We start from the raw sequence: 15992 nt of genomic DNA on the forward strand, positions 1-15992 counted from the left end.
GGGGTGGAAGGTATCCACCGGTCCCACTGGTTCTGCTGGTTTAGCTTCGCAAGATCTGTATGCTGACTGCATTATCACAATCTCATTTCACGTAACCTTGAAGAACTGAAGCGAACCACTGAATCAGCCATGGAACGCCATGTAGTGCCATGTGTTACCACCCGCTATTGATGCCCCCGCTAGATGTCTGAATGCGATCGCGAAGACCGGACTCCGATCCGATCGGGTTGCATTTGCGACGCGATCGGGTCAAATATCACTGACCCAATCCTCACGCTAGGTAGGGACATCCAAATATCTTAGTACTTAATGACTCTCCAAATTCGTAGTATTGGAAAACTACTATTATTCGCAACATACACAATTATCTATTCTTCAACTATGGCTTCCAGCAGTACAAAGACAAACAAGCCATTCCCACCAGGGATTCACGGCCCTTCGATTACCTTCTTTGAAGATGATCAGCAGCAGGAAATTGACTGGGCAACTCAGGAGCGGCACCTCGAGTATATGATCACTTCTGGGATGCATGGCGGTATGTCGCATTGGTACAGATTTACAAAGTAGAGCTGACCAAATGACAGTTGTGCTCGCCGGTTCCAGCGGTGAATCAGCCACTCTAAGTGTGGAAGAGAAGGGTCTGTTAGTCAAGAAAACCCGGGAGATCGCTGACGCCCATGGAAAGACTGATTTCACTGTCACTATGGGCTGTTTGGCTGGCTCCACCCGCGACATCTTGGTCCAGATTGAGACCGCCTACAAGAACGGGGCGGATTTTGCCCTGGTCTTAGTGCCATCTGTGTTCCATTGGGCGATGACCCAAAAAGCCATTACCGACTTTTTCGAAGAAGTGGCTGACCGTGCCCCGATTCCGATCGTTATCTACAATTTCCCCAACCTTTTGTCCGGGTTGGATGTCAACTCGGATATGCTGGAAAAACTTGCCGCCCACCCCAATATCGCCGCGGTCAAATTGACCTGTGGAGGAGTTGGAAAGGCTACCAGAGTAGCTACACAGTTTGAACCGAGTCAGTTCACCAGTTTATCTGGTATGAGTGACTGGCTTGTGGCCGCATTCGCCGCTGGAAGTACAGGTTGCATTTCAGGTGTTGCAAATATTTTCCCTAGGGTAAGAGCACACCTTGTCCACGGCAACAAGTCCTAACCATTAATATATTTGGCAGGTCATGGTTAAAATTTATGATTTGTTCATGGCTGGAAAGATCGCAGAGGCTACTGCACTGCAGAAGAAACTGGTCCAACCTGAGTGGGGAATCGGAACATCAGATGTCAACGGAATGAAATGGATTATCGCCAAGGAGCGCGGTTATCCCTTGTCCAGTGCACACTGCCGCCGACCATTCCCCAAGTTTGCAGATACAGAAAAGCAAGACCGTGTCGTCCGGTTGGTCGCGCCTCTCCTCCCAGTTGAGGAGGAACTGAAGTCGAAGGTGTAGATCCAAATCAAACATTATACGTAAAGACGCCCGCTAGACAATAGAAAGAATGGAAAACAAAATCGCAAAATCGCCATTTCCCTTTGAAGTGACATTCATAGTACCCGAAAAGGTTCAAACAATAGCGAAAGTGGTGTAAAATAACTCTAGACACACAGAACGAATGTCGACGCGCTTGCCCCCCTCGCGCTGCCTCCTTTGGGTCTCCTGGAGTACGTCGGCCGTCATGTTCGCGTTGGTGAAGACATGCTGAAGACCGCGAATGATCTGAAGGATCCATTGGAATTCGGCATAGTCATCCTCTTCAGTACCCCATAGAAATAATGGCCATAACATGTTGACCGGTATAGATTCATTATTCTTGACCATGCGATGCACTATTTCCTTGATTTTGCACAGCGCTGTCACTGCTGCCTTTGAACGAACTAAATGACGGTGGGCAACTCGATGGAGGTGAATGTAGCAGGCGTAAAAGTTAGCAAGATACGTCTGGAATGAGCGGACAATAGTGGACGCGAGTGGCTCGGCCAGAGTATCACTGTCAATATTTCCAGCTACAGCATGGTCTGTGAGTGGTGGTCTCCTATCATACAAGGATGACAGGTCCGCCAAAATATCAGCGGCGATAGCCATCACCTCAGTCTCGTCCTCCACACTCCCTCGGCTGCGGTGATTATGAGCAATTCTGGTGATACGGCCGGTGATCGTCTGGACTTCCTGGAAGAAAGTTATCCCCGGCTGGCATAACAAATCATAGATCACCTCGTGTGCTCCGGGATTGGAGGCGGAGCCTATGCTTTGCGGCGTTGAGCTCGGGGAGCTCGAGCTTTGGGGCGAGGTATAGATTCCTGAGGTGTCATTGACCAAGACACCTTCCCCACCAGCCGATGCCGCGCGGGCGTCTAACAAACGAATCCAAGAGATGATGCGTAGTTCTAATACAGGGATGTTAGCAAGAGGACTATCGAGTTAGTGAGTTCCTCCGCACACCTGTGGAGCCCAAGCTACTCCTCTGTGATGCTTGCACCGCATTATGCGCCTTTGCAAGGTTCAAATAGGCAAGATCCAGCCGTGAAGTGAGGAACTGGGTATCGAGTCAATCAAAATAAACAATACATTGGCGCGGAGGCAATTGAACGGACATTTATGTATGTAAGGAAAAAGATAGTGGCCAGAACGTATCTGAGTTCATTATCGCTGATTATGACGTCCCCCGCAGATTCTCCAAATTTTTGTGACAACTCCATCGCAGCATTCTCGTAGTGTTGGTGGTAACCCGCTGGCCGTCCTCCACTTCCGAACTGTATGGCTTCGAAGGCCGCGATTGAAGAGCGGAGCATCTGGGAAGAGGTTGCCATGCTTTCGAGCAGTTCCCGTGCAGAAGCACACCTGGGGCCATTCTCTACCGGATCAAGAATTGGTGGCAGGTGTAAATGTAGCGAGCTTTCGACTTCCGGATTGGCGACTGGGGATTGTTGTGGTGACTGTTGCGGAGGGAGAGACGACCTCAGGGAATCTGCGTCGCTAGATCGGGCCTGCTGGTAAGTATCCCCAAGGCCGTAAAATCACCGAAGTCTGGGAAATAGACATTTTGGAACATGTGAAACCCCTCTGTCGGAGCTGGTATGGGGTGAAAGTCAAGGAGGAAAGGCGAAGGAGATAGCTGATTGACCTCCAATGCGATGTTTGACCCGAGAGAATCTGCGTCATTCTGCAAAGGGGGCTGTCGTTGTGGCTCGTTGACTTTCCAATCACATTCCAGGTTCAGACGCTGGCAATGATAGCATCGAGGCCTGCGTTCATTGCATCTAACCTTGCGACGTTTACACGTCAGACAGCCGTTTCGGGACCGAGGACCATATGGGCGACGGCGAGTGTCTTCACGAGCGACGAGAGGTAGAGGACTCATTGTTCTTAGCTTTTGGAAGACTACAAGAGAAAGTGAGGGAAAATGAAAAGGGAGACTAAAGACCTGCGCTACCATCCCAGGGTCATCGTCTCCGCTCCAATGGCAAAATGACAAAAGTATTCAACCTTCACCATTCCACTATGTCATCACCGCGGTATTGTTATTATTGGCCTATCCAATCAGTTTCACGATACAAGGACCCCTCATGCCAAGAGTTGACGAATATCTCTCATGTTCACTAATATGGAGACGCTAACCCGATTCCTGAAGATGTTGTATTCAATGCGATACTGCGACACAACCATTGCTGCTACTCTGGTGTAACACTACATGTAGGGTCTTGATTGAAGATATCATTAATAGATACTGCGAATCAACACTACCTACATATGTAGGTAGTTGATTGCGGTTAGATAAATAATACCGAGATAGGGTTTTGCGGGGAAATCTGTCAAAGCCGAGATGGAATATTTAGTCCTGCTAGTTTATTACCTAGATAGTTTATTTAGTTTATTTAGTTTATTGTTTTTTTATTTTGTTAGTCGATTAGTTGATATTTTAAGCTATCTCATATGCGGATACGTTCACCAGGAAACTGAAGTTGGGGAGAATTAATCTTGACAGCTAACAGCTACTAAACAACACTAGTTTCCATACTACTGCACGATATAGATTATTAGTTATAGATTAAACAGTCCACCGTGTACATGGAGATTATAGCACATACCCGATAGTCCAATATAAACAGGAGACTACCCCGCGTCTTTCCCCAAAGCAGAAATCCTCTATCTACCTACCTATTTGGGACGAACAACATTTCCTTTTTGGGTAGGCGAGCGGCCTTTCTGTAATAGGCAACCGACATCGGCTCTCTCGGTTTCATCGGCGCCAATCTTGTCTCCCCAACTCCATCCCCCATAACCGACCCGACCATCGGAATGTTCTCCGCGGGTAGAATGTCGTAGATGTATGCTATGGTGAACATCCATTAAGAATTATAAAAAGCATATGGGGAGGGAGTAAGTCGAAAAACCAAGTTAAACTAGAGACTGGAAACTCCATCCCCAAAAATATTCAACCTCGATCATCATGGCACCTCTCCCAGAAGGAGTCGCAAAATCCTTGGCGGAGACCAAAGTCGAGTATAGACGTCTGGGAAACAGCGGCCTTCGTGTCTCCGTTCCCATCGTCGGATGTATGAGCATTGGAAACCCTGAATGGGCAAACTGGGTCATTGGTCCCGAAAAGGCCCTCCCACTCCTGAAGGCAGCCTATGATCGAGGAGTCAACACTGTTTGTGCCCTTATCTCACCTTGCTGAAAACTGAAAACTGACTGTACCTAGTGGGATACTGCAAACATTTATTCCAATGGTGACTCGGAGAGAGTTATTGCCCAAGCGATCAAGAAATATGAGATCCCGCGGCACAAATTGGTGCTGATGACGAAGGCGTACAGCTGCGTTGGAGAGCAGCAGTTTCATGCATACCCCATCATTGAGGATCTGAAGAAAACCAAAGATTATGTGAACCAGTTTGGTGAGCCACGGCAACTGCATTTGCGAAGTAGATAGAGTCACTAACTGTGGTTAAAAGGCCTCTCACGATCGGCAATCTTCACCGCACTGAATGATTCCCTCAAACGTCTGGAGACAGACTACATTGATGTCTTCTGGATCCATCGCTTTGATCCCGACACACCAATTGAAGAGACTATGCACGCTCTTCATGACCTGGTCATTGCAGGAAAGATCCGGTACCTCGGAGCCTCGTCAATGTGGGCGTACCAATTTGCCATGATGCAGGCATACGCGGAGAAGAACGGATTGACCAAATTCATCGCGATGCAAGTACGTACCGAGTCTAACCCCCCGACTAGATTATCTGGATTGCTAACGCGGGAAAAGAATCGTTACAATCTGCTGTACCGTGAAGAAGAACGTGAGGTGATCAAGTATTGCAACGTAACAGGTGTGGCTGTTGTCCCGGTAAGAAGACCCTTGCTATCTTAACCATCTACAATTTCTTTTGGCTGACCGTTCTGCCTTTTTTCATTAGTGGGGCCCACTTGCAGAAGGGCAACTTGCTCGTCCCTTGAACATTCGAGGAACCACTACCAGGTCCGCTGGTGGCAATGAAACACCTTCAAGCCTGCGCACTGAATCTATGGAAATCATCAACCGGGTGGATGAGCTAGCAAGGCGCAAGCAGTGGAGTATGTCTCAAGTTACACTGGCCTGGCAGCTGAAGCGAGTGACGAGTCCTATCATTGGCTTCAGCAGTGTCGCGAGGATTGAGGATGCTTTATCCGCGCGCGGTAAAGAGCTCACAGCCGAAGAAGAGAAATACCTGGAGGAGGTATACACCCCTGTCGAGGTTGAGGGCCATTTCTAAGGAATAGAATTTCGTATTTCTATTTGCAAATATTGTTGCCATACTTGTAATTGATCAACACCGTAACTATCTGCCTGATCATTACGTACTACAGACGTGCCTTTTCGCGATTCCCGATTCACATATAAAGCTAGGATCCATCCATGGCCTTGTCGAGCTGTTTGGAAGCAAGAAAATAATATAGTTCAGTTATAAATTTTAAAGCCCAAGGGGCTTGACACAACTTCACATTTTATGAGCGGGGATTCTAACGGGTCAAACAAATCTGTGATAAATGCTTGCACTGGGATTCTATGTCATGCTTTTCCAGACACAAGAGAAAGGATTTTGTCGGCATCAGCAATTTTTAACTTGGGATATACTGTGTTTAACTATCAACATTGCTAGGCTAGTCTTGCATTTTCAATGGTACAAGAACACGAAAAGTGTGTGGTACTGCCTTCACAGAGCTTCCAGCGAGACTTCCACTCAATAAATATATACGAACTCGTCATTCTTCCGGTCAGTCAAGTCTAGGAATGGTGCAGCTTCATCGGACATAGGTGCCTGCACTTTCCCGTCTGCTTCAAACGCATTTGTCATAGATCTGTCCTGGACCTCCGCGGACTTTCCATTGCTGACTCTCCGTTTGCTGTGCTGTTTATTCAAAAAGGCTAGATTGAGAACCTGGAGCACCACACAGCCAACCAAAGCAATGAAGAGCCCAAGAACGGCCCTGATACCGGGAAGATATGATGGAGCTTGCTCTGCGGTAAATAGGAGGGGGCCAGCGAGAGCCCCCGCGGACGTACCAACCTGATAAAGTGCCATCGTGGTGGATGTCTTGGCGGCACCAGCAGTGTTTCCCACGACCCATGACAGGAGTAGGGGATTGGCAGAAAACAAAAAAGCACACAGATAATATGCCAGCAGTAGTGGTCCCTGATTGGATTCGTCGTCATGCCTGAGCCCGTAAAGCATTCCGATGCCCGTCACTACAGGGAGCATGAAGCCGGCTAAAACAGCGGATTTCAGCTTCAACTTGTAGGAGGCCCAGCAACTGGCGACGATGACAACTGTTTGAACGGCACCGAAGGGTATGTTAAGCAGTGAAGTTTGATATGCGTCAAATCCGAAACCCTTGACAATAAGAGGGCCGAAAGTGCTTGTCATCGCCGATCCCATGTTTGGCAGCAGCGCCATGACAACCCAAAGCCAACTCTTTGGTTCTAGGGCAACCTCGATAACATGGGACCAGTCAAAGTTGTAAGAGGAAGCGCCAGTTTGATTCGCACGGAGACGCTCCACGCCTTGTTGCCGTTCGTGCTCAGTGAGAAAGCGGGCAGATGTGATGTCGTTGTCGAGTTTCCAATAAACCACGGGCGCGCTGACAATAGTAATCAATCCAACAACAAGGAAGATTCTGCATGGCAATTAGCGACATTCAGATGTCATGACGTATGGTCACTTACGTTTGCCATGGCTTCAACACATCTGAGGGGATATGACCAAGGCCGTACGATAAAGCAGAAGCTACCATAGTGGCTGTTCCGTTCATGGAATACCAAATCGAAACTCGAAGTGGTTGCTCGACACGACGATACCATTGGCCAGTGAGGATGGTAAAGAGAGGCATGCATCCGGCTTCAAAGAGGCCCAGGAAGAAACGAACCGTGACCAATCCCGCAAAGCTGTTGCACGCGGCCGTACTTGCTGCTGCAACCCCCCAACCGAGGACCATGGATGGCATCAGAATACGGGGCGGGACCTTCACAATGAGCCATGCCGAGAATGGCTGCCACGCTAACTGCGCAATCGGGGCAATGGACGAAACGAGAGAATACTGGCTACCCACGAGACCCGTGTCCTCCTGGAGATTGAAAATGGAGGCCGTTCCCAGGACGCCCTTGTCCAAGACCTAACAGGCAGCTAATCAGCATCGTATAGGACGGATGATTGATTTCTTTCCCTCTCACCTGTAAGAAGTATACCCAGGTAAGGATCGTCAAAATCGTTTTGTCCGTCTTTCTTCTGATTCGAATGTTCTAAAGGTAGGTGGTTAGGTAGTTGTCTTTCGCCAGAGATCATCAAGGTGGACATACGTCTTCATTTGTGAGAGTGACCATCACACCTTCTTCCACGATACCTGGGGCTGACTTGTCTAAGTCGGTCTTTGCATGTGCAGACTTTGAGTCCGCAACAGATTCAATATCTTGATTGCCCATTATGAGCGAACCCCAACTCTTTTCTGGGCAAATTAGAACTGGAGAAGAGAAGTCTTGCATGGGCAAGATGGAAACTGCTTTGAGGAGATCCTGTCAGGGTCTTATAAAGTTCACCAGAAAACGATCATGAGCTCTACCGTGCTCTACCCTGATAACACAATGCTGGGAGATTTAATTAAACGACCAATCACTTCTCCATTGCCGATCGCGTATCTAGAGTCCGGGGTAAACTATAATCTGGTTTCCCCAGAGTGGGACGGGGCCCTTAGCGTATACCTAGGTAATACACTGGCCTCTCCTACCGTAGGTGGTAAGGTGGTAATGTTGTAATCTCATAATATAAATAATTTGTACTGGTATCCTATCGATATTCGGAAATTCTCGCCTCGATTACACCAAGGTTACACCCCTTTCTCCGGTCAGAATTCGTCACCTCAAAACTTCATATGTATTCTACCTAGGTAGATAAGGTATCTTGTGGAATGTATTCAATTGGCTACTTTTGTATTGACCTGGATTTATTTGAGTTTTTCAGATCCCAGAAATACATGTGAAAAAGAAAATACAAATTTGGCCTATAGCGTAACATTGGATGATAAGCCCCTAAGCGAGGATGATAAGCGGGTTTAGTGGACATGTGCAGGGGGTAAGCAGGAAGGAAGTACCTAGGTACCCTCCAAGGTTACATATATGTATGTAGGCAGTACCTCCGAATCTTCGCGTAGGCGATTGGTGTGGACCAGATCGGCTTTCCGACTGGATTGCTATGAATAGATGGTGCACCGACGCGTTTAATCCATAGAGCTTGGTGGAAAGCCCTCTCCTCTGGGACCAGCCGATCGGATATCGGGAGGAAGCTTGTCATCGTCAGAAGTATAACTCTGTCTCTAGCCAATCGGTTCATTCATTTCAGCGGTTGAGGATAGATAAGTGGCTCATCTCTGCTCTCATTCCAAATGTAGCAAATTGTTCTGTTACCAATCCTGGAAATCTGGTGAGTATCTGTCCTGGCTACAGCTAAAGAGCTTTAAAGCTTGGCATCCCGTACTAATATGGGCAGACCAACTGCCTAGAATCTCAGGTCTCTTTTCCCAGTCTGACTAGGAACCATCTAGCCCCTCTTTTACCTCACCTATCCGGACCAACGGATAGCCAACGCTAAGAAAATTTGAATCGATTTTACAGAAATGCCTCTCAATCAAGACACCCAGATCATTGGTTATGCCGAACCCTGGATTGTTTCCCCGGGAGACCCAGTTGACATCAAAGTAGGTTATTTGCACCCGTGGTCAGGAGTGTTCCCCGGATTATCGGAGTCCCCTGGTACATATCATACGCTAACCCATTTCAGGTTTCAAGTTCCGAAAAGGGATACGATCACCGTCTAGTACGTCTTGTTCAGGGGTATAGCGGTCCTCGTGCTCCCCCCGTTGTGCTGGAGGACATCACCGAGGTGCCGGTTGGCCACCACGAGGATGGTTGCTATCAAGATGCTTGCTCCGGATCATACGCTCTTATCCCATCCTGGGCGGAAGTGACACTCGCAGTGGAGGAGGGCATCGAAGTCGAGTTTCATGCCCAACCATACTTGCTTGATGTCGATTACTATTGCCAAACCCTTATATCCTGTCTCGACGTATCTTCTCGAACTGGATTCGCTGTCGTTTTGAGAAACTCAAAGATTGAGTTCTTTATCGGCACCGGGAATAGAATTCAGGTTATCCAGAGCCAACTCGTCGTGAATCGCTGGCGGTGGCTCCAAGTCCGTCTCAGTGTCGTTAACAACACATTCACTTCGAACATCCATCAGTTGAACCGCCTAGCCGAAACCGCCCCAAAAGGCGAGACCATGACTACTGTCATGTTAGCACCCATGATTTTGGGGTCGAATTCGTTGCTGTTTGGTGCAGGCAGGTTCAAAGACAGTGGTCAGCAGAGCTCTAAACCAGCATGCTTTTACAATGGCCGAATCGACTCTCCTTCCTTTACCATGACGAGCTCATCAAGGCATACGGTCGCGAAGTATGACTTCTCCAAAGATATACCCAGCGACTCTATCGCTGATGTTTCTGGAAACGGTCGACATGGTGTGTTGATCAATGCACCCACACGTGCGGTCAAAGGATTTGACTGGGATGGCACTCAGCCAGACTGGACCAAAGCCTCATACGGATATGGTGCCATTCATTTCCACGAGGATGATCTGGATGATGCAAAGTGGGCAACGAACTTCTCCGTTACCATCCCATCGACAGCTCGCTCCGGCGCGTATGCGGTTGAAGTCAAGTGCTCAGACGGAACAAGCGACATGATCACATTCTTCGTCCGACCGAATCCCAGCTCAACGGCACAAGTGGCTTTGGTTCTCACGACATTCACATACCTCGCGTATGCAAACGAACGAATGTTTGATCAGACCAAATCATCAGCGATGACAACTCCGGATGGAGTTAGCATCGGACAGGGAAACGAGTATTACAAAAACCTTGCCCGGCGACCAGATTTGGGTCTCTCCGCCTACGATGTTCACACAGACGGCTCCCCCTGTGCATACTCCAGTGCTCGCCGACCGATCCTCAATCTCCGACCAGGATATGTACACTGGGCCTTGGACCGGCCCCGCGAATTCAGTGCTGACCTTCTCATGGTGGGCTTCCTGGAACGTTCCGGAATTCCCTATGACATTATCACCGATCATTGCTTGAGCAGCAGAGGTCGAGAAGCAACCTCGCAATACACGACTGTCATTACCGGCTGTCATCCAGAGTACCACTCTCTTAGTTCTCTCGACACCTTCAGCGCATTTGCAAAATCGGGGGGTAATATGATGTATTTGGGCGGCAACGGGTTCTACTGGGTCGCCGATGTTGTCAATGAACGGCCTCATCGCCTTGAAGTTCGGAAGGGCGACCAAGGTTGTCGGTCCGTTACGTTCCCTGCTGGAGAACGAATGCACAGTCTCACCGGATCTCTTGGAGGGCTATGGCGCAGCCGCGGTCGTGCTCCCAACTACCTCTGGGGCATCGGGCCCTGTGCGTTCGGCACTGGAAAGGGAAAGCCTTACACGGTAGATTTGCAATATGCCCAGGATGCCCAGTTCAGTTGGATTTTTAAGGGTATGGACCCAACTGAGCCGATTGGCGAAAATGGCTTCGGCGGCGGCGCCAGCGGTGACGAGATTGATCGCCTGGATTATGCGCTTGGGACACCATCCAATACGGTCCTATTGGCAAGAAGCCAACAGCATGATGATAGCTTTGGACTTTTCAATGAGGACTCGATGTTCCCCATGGTGGACACTCTGGGTTCCAATTGTGACATGGTCAGGAGTGACCTAGTATATTATGACACCGCGGGAGGTGGCGCGGTATTTGCCGTTGGCAGTATCAACTGGTACTGCAGTCTCGGGTGGGATGATTATGGTAACAATGTAGCTACAATGACTGGCAATGTGCTGAGAGAATTTGTAAGAAGAGGAAAAGGTGGTGGTGTTCAATGAGCTTCTCAGATGGGAAGCAAAACACGACTCTACTGTTAGTGTAATTCCAGGGCATTTTGATCATCATCTCTATTTTTAAATTATTATTTTTTCCCTTACTTTGCTATCTTTGAGAGAAGACGTCTCGTGTCCGGAAAGGGCCCGGTGACAGGTATATATTTCTGTTGATGCCTCAGGTCGACACAAACCATTTGCCCCGGACAATCTCTTCTTTTCTCTTTTTCTATTGCTTTCCAGGGCCGGATACGAAAAACCATAATATCATTGCACACCAAAGCCATTTATTCGGCCGACGCGATCACTTTTCAGTATGGAACCCCTTTCAGTACACGAATCTCTACGCGGAATCAGAAGCATCTGGGCAGACTGGCTTCTTGACTTCCTTCCTGGCAAGATCGACCTCGCCGAATCGACGGTACGGCATGCGTGTATCAAGTGGATCTTCATGTCTTTGGCGTACATCGTGTGTCCCATCCAATTACTACGTCACGAGCTCACCGGGATATATTTTTACAATTGGTTGTCAAACCACTCGCATTCATGAAGGTCCTATCGAGCAACGCCATATTTCGTGAACAAGGGGTCATCCAGCAGTCGGTCCAAACAACTTTCTTCCACACCAACCAGAATCTCTATGCCACCATTCGGCAAAACTGGAAGCACAACTTGACAGCCGTTGATGCAACCAACATGGGGCATTCGTACAGCCTCGATATTGTTGCCGAGCAGTGGTCCCCACTCCAACCCGTACAGTTTAAAGTTCACCCATGAGGTTAGCACGCAGTTGAAGCCCGGGACATCCAGAAAGGCGGTAGTTACCAGCCGGTCGACGTCTTCAAGCTGCTCCACAAGAGCTACCACATCATCCGTGAACCGCCCGTCGGCCCGCAGAATCACCTTGCGGGTTTCCGTAGCCAGGTCTGCCAAATTCATGGTACTAAACATTTTGCGGATAGAGGCAGAGACTGAAACATACTCTAGGAAACATCCTAAAGTCGCTGGATGCAACTCGGGATCTGTCCGTTGCCGCCCGTCAATAGCAATGTTGAAAAAAGACACAGGGTCACCTTCCAGAGACTCGAGGGGCGACTGTACTGCAATTACTGTACGCCAAAGTAGTGCCGCAAAAGCATCATTGGTCGAGATCCATTTTTGATCGGTCGGCTCTGTCGCGTTCGCGGGGGACGCCTCTGCCTTCAGCGCTGCTAAGGATTCCGGGGAAAAATAGAAAACCTGACCGCGATGGTTCAAGGAAGTCATCTTTGGCGGGGCTCCCTGCGGCGTGAAAGGAAGAAGACTATACTCTGGATGGTCTTCGGGCTTTCCAGCATTATACCCAGACGGCTTTGTCACTTGTTCCCGGTCTTGCCAAATGACCTCTGGGAGCTGTATGGGATCCAGGATCTCCAGTCCCTGTGCCCGGCGACACTCCTCTGCCCATATGTCATCGCCCGCCATGTGGAGGATGGACCACGTCAGGATCAACCCTCCGTGGATGAAATTGGCCTGTACAACTGAAATTGGTAGTCGCTCTCCAGCTGAAGGCCAAACAGAACGGGGACAGAACGTGTCAGCGTTGAAGGACGCGACGGGGAAGGATTTCTCTTTCAACTCCGCATACTCAGATTCGAAGGACGCTCGTAGGTCCTTGACCACGGTGCGAGCTACGTCGCCATCCATCCGTGGCTGAAGTTTCATAACACCCTTTTGTTTTGAACTGCCATCGGGAACAGCTTCGCACGCGACCTCTGGGATCAGTTGTGTGAGCGCTTGATATCCGGCTTGCAGAACCCGAATAACTTCATCCAAGTCATACTCGTCTTGGAGCTGAAAGGGGAAGATATACCGAAGATAGCCCTTTGGGCCGATACGCTCCAAAGATGTGAGCTTATGAATCGGTCGTTCATTTATAATAGGAGCCGTGTTATATCGGTTGGGTTAAAGAGAGTATGCCAAAGAGAAGCATTAATTGTTAGACCATGGGAGGGATAAAGGGTGGGTATATAGACTGGAATAGTGAGTACACATTGTAGAAAGTTTAAGTGAAGGGAAAGTGGTAGTTTACAAATGAATATTATATATTATGAAATTTTTCATTGGGTAGTTTCGATTGCTGTTCATTATTCAAGTCTTGTGCAATCAGCCTCACCACGGCTGCCCTGGTAGGGATTTTATGAGGGCCCATAGTATCAGATCAAAACGATTGACATGGCGCATGAGAAGAGCGGGCTCGGATGCCAGCAAGTGAGTTCTGGTGAATGAGGCATTTGAAATAAGGTCCGTTCATCACATATAGAATCATGTACAATGTACAGAGAGTATTTGGGCTCAGACAGAAAGTACATACAACATATGTACGGAGTATATTGTATATGGCACTGCCGACCGACAGACCAGATACGGACCGTGGACGGACCGTGAACCGGCATCGAAACACTACATCCTCTCTTATTGGTTGACCTTTATCTGAATAAATACTTGGCATCGGCTATTTGACAGCACTGCTTTCCAATTTGTCCAAATTAATGTCGAAATGTCGAAATCCAGGCATTAGACCCCATGTGATCGGCTCGACCGGAACCCCCGCCCGATGCATACGGACCGTCTATGGGAATCGAGATGACTCGATTCATTGATAAATAAGCATTGGCACTCGCACATACAATTTCACAAATTTGTGAATTAACATTTCTGAATTCTCACAGACCTGAAAGTCGTAAGGACATTTCGAAATGGCCTCAAACCCCTCATACCTCATTATTGGCGCAGGCGTCTTTGGTGTATCAACCGCCTACCATCTCATTCAGAAATACCCCAATGCATCGGTAACTCTGGTTGATCGAGATGCATATGATGCTGAGTCGCGCGTGGCTGCATCATGGGATTGGAACAAGGTTATCCGCGCCGATTACGACGACAAGGTCTACTGTAGACTCGCCCTTGAGGCTCAAGAGATTTTCAAATCCGACCCTCTTTGGCAGCCGCACTTTCACCAAACTGGCGTTTACTGGACGTGCCGCAGCGACTACGCGCAAAATGTCATCACAAACCACAAGGAACTTGGTCGCAATGATGATATCATTGCCCTCCCTGTCGCTGAAGCAAGAAAGCTTTATGGTGGAGTCTTTGATAATGCTGACTACACCGGTGTTAAGGAGGTTCTCGTGAACAGGGCCAGTGGTTGGGCTGCCGCCGGAGATGCCCTTCGAGCTGTGACAAAAAAATGCTTAGAATTGGGCGTCTCATACATCACTGCATCTGTTATTAACCTTGAGTTCGATGGTCGTGGCTCTTGCACCGGTGTGAAGACACGAGCCGGAGAGATATTGTCGGCCTCGCATGTTGTCGTCGCTGCTGGGGCTTTCACGCCGACATTGCTAGAGTGGAGTGCTGCGAAGAGCGGAAACGCTGGGCTACGAGCTGGAGAGCGAATTGTTGCGGCTGGTATTACCACCGGAATGGCACAACTCAACGAGGACCAATACCAAAAGTTCAAGGACATGCCTGTTGGCTTCCAGGGTTACACACCGGATGAAGGTACGCTTTCTGGTATATTCGCATGAACTCCACTAATAATTCCCAGGGAAACCCTTTATTGGCAGCATTCCTCCTACTAAAGACCGGGAGCTCAAGTGGTGGGGATCTAAGATTTTCACAAACACTCGAGAGGTATTCCCTGGACATTACATCTCGTCTCCTCCACCCACGCAGGACTATAACCAGTGGAAGGTTCCAGGACCCCTCAAGCAGGATATTGTAGAGTCCAGGAATCTGTGGTATGGACCTGAAAGTGCCACATGGGAGATGACGAAACACCGCATTTGCTGGTTAGTGCCTCCTGACTACCCAACGATTGGCTTTTGTTAACACTCGGAAGGGATGCTTTCACCACTACCTCGGACTTCATCATATCGCCTCACTCTGCCTCCAAAGGACTATATATCGCCACTTGTGGTTCATTCCATGGATATAAGTTTTTCCCCGTCCTTGGCAAGTACATCACACAGATGCTTGAGGGAGAATTGGCGCCCGAACTGATAGAAAGGTGGGCATGGGATCGGCAGCGACCTGACTCGTCCCAAAACGTAGAGTACCCAAACTCTGAGATGAAGCATTTACTGGAACCTGCAGCGAAATTATAGAGGAAATTGGGGAGGCTCTTCAAGCCAAACCAAGCAACACTAGCGCACTCGCTGGAGATCGTTAAATCTCCATTTTGGTTGGCTTGATATTACATAATGTGATTTGTATTCCAAGTTAGTCCTCGAGATAATTACTTAGATTTAAATGACTGGTTCGCATTGGATTCACACGAAACGTTCGAAGGTTCTGTTATGACAGGCAGGTATTCTTCTGATTGATTCCCTGCTTGTCAGGCTTAACAAGTTTGCTAGCTAGTATATAAGCTAGTCTCACACAGATAGAGAATTCAACCTTTTTCTTCCCTCTCTCCTTCTGGCCCTTGCCGTCAGAACAGGTTTTAAGGTGCCTCTTACATAACTCTCCTTAACGGCAATTTAGAGATTAGTCC

The 15992-nt window shown here is 48.5% G+C and overlaps 7 protein-coding genes across 7 annotated transcripts; 4 read left to right on the forward strand and 3 right to left on the reverse strand.

Moving 5' to 3' along the window:
- Nucleotides 1-381: 381 nt before the first annotated feature.
- On the forward strand, nt 382-1457 carry N7519_004874 (dihydrodipicolinate synthase family protein; the record flags this gene model as incomplete). The annotated part of the gene is made up of 3 exons (XM_057291650.1): nt 382-535; nt 585-1129; nt 1185-1457. 3 exons carry the CDS (start codon nt 382-384, stop codon nt 1455-1457), a joined length of 972 nt encoding a protein of 323 aa, XP_057152852.1.
- A 114-nt stretch (nt 1458-1571) lies between these two features.
- On the reverse strand, nt 1572-3366 carry N7519_004875 (Zn(II)2Cys6 transcription factor; the record flags this gene model as incomplete). Its single annotated transcript, XM_057291651.1, has 4 exons — nt 1572-2392; nt 2448-2541; nt 2600-2973; nt 3027-3366. The coding sequence occupies 4 exons, from the start codon at nt 3364-3366 to the stop codon at nt 1572-1574; spliced, it is 1629 nt and encodes a 542-aa protein (XP_057152853.1).
- Nucleotides 3367-4455: 1089 nt separating this feature from the next.
- Nucleotides 4456-5758, forward strand: N7519_004876 (aldo/keto reductase; the record flags this gene model as incomplete). Its single annotated transcript, XM_057291652.1, has 5 exons — nt 4456-4659; nt 4711-4903; nt 4961-5214; nt 5272-5352; nt 5423-5758. 5 exons carry the CDS (start codon nt 4456-4458, stop codon nt 5756-5758), a joined length of 1068 nt encoding a protein of 355 aa, XP_057152854.1.
- Nucleotides 5759-6226: 468 nt separating this feature from the next.
- On the reverse strand, nt 6227-7962 carry N7519_004877 (uncharacterized protein; the record flags this gene model as incomplete). Its single annotated transcript, XM_057291653.1, has 4 exons — nt 6227-7160; nt 7210-7655; nt 7714-7782; nt 7840-7962. 4 exons carry the CDS (start codon nt 7960-7962, stop codon nt 6227-6229), a joined length of 1572 nt encoding a protein of 523 aa, XP_057152855.1.
- Nucleotides 7963-9149: 1187 nt separating this feature from the next.
- N7519_004878 (N,N-dimethylformamidase beta subunit family domain-containing protein) lies at nt 9150-11461 on the forward strand (the record flags this gene model as incomplete). Its single annotated transcript, XM_057291654.1, has 2 exons — nt 9150-9230; nt 9314-11461. The coding sequence occupies 2 exons, from the start codon at nt 9150-9152 to the stop codon at nt 11459-11461; spliced, it is 2229 nt and encodes a 742-aa protein (XP_057152856.1).
- A 549-nt stretch (nt 11462-12010) lies between these two features.
- Nucleotides 12011-13368, reverse strand: N7519_004879 (uncharacterized protein; the record flags this gene model as incomplete). Its single annotated transcript, XM_057291655.1, has 2 exons — nt 12011-13209; nt 13278-13368. The coding sequence occupies 2 exons, from the start codon at nt 13366-13368 to the stop codon at nt 12011-12013; spliced, it is 1290 nt and encodes a 429-aa protein (XP_057152857.1).
- Nucleotides 13369-14193: 825 nt separating this feature from the next.
- N7519_004880 (NAD(P)/FAD-dependent oxidoreductase) lies at nt 14194-15603 on the forward strand (the record flags this gene model as incomplete). The annotated part of the gene is made up of 3 exons (XM_057291656.1): nt 14194-14998; nt 15045-15288; nt 15339-15603. 3 exons carry the CDS (start codon nt 14194-14196, stop codon nt 15601-15603), a joined length of 1314 nt encoding a protein of 437 aa, XP_057152858.1.
- Nucleotides 15604-15992: the final 389 nt, after the last annotated feature.

Source organism: Penicillium mononematosum, assembly GCF_028829835.1.
Source record: "Penicillium mononematosum strain IBT 11891 chromosome Unknown utg000002l:1.0-8112719.0:1.0-8118358.0, whole genome shotgun sequence".
NCBI classification, from domain to species: domain Eukaryota; kingdom Fungi; phylum Ascomycota; class Eurotiomycetes; order Eurotiales; family Aspergillaceae; genus Penicillium; species Penicillium mononematosum.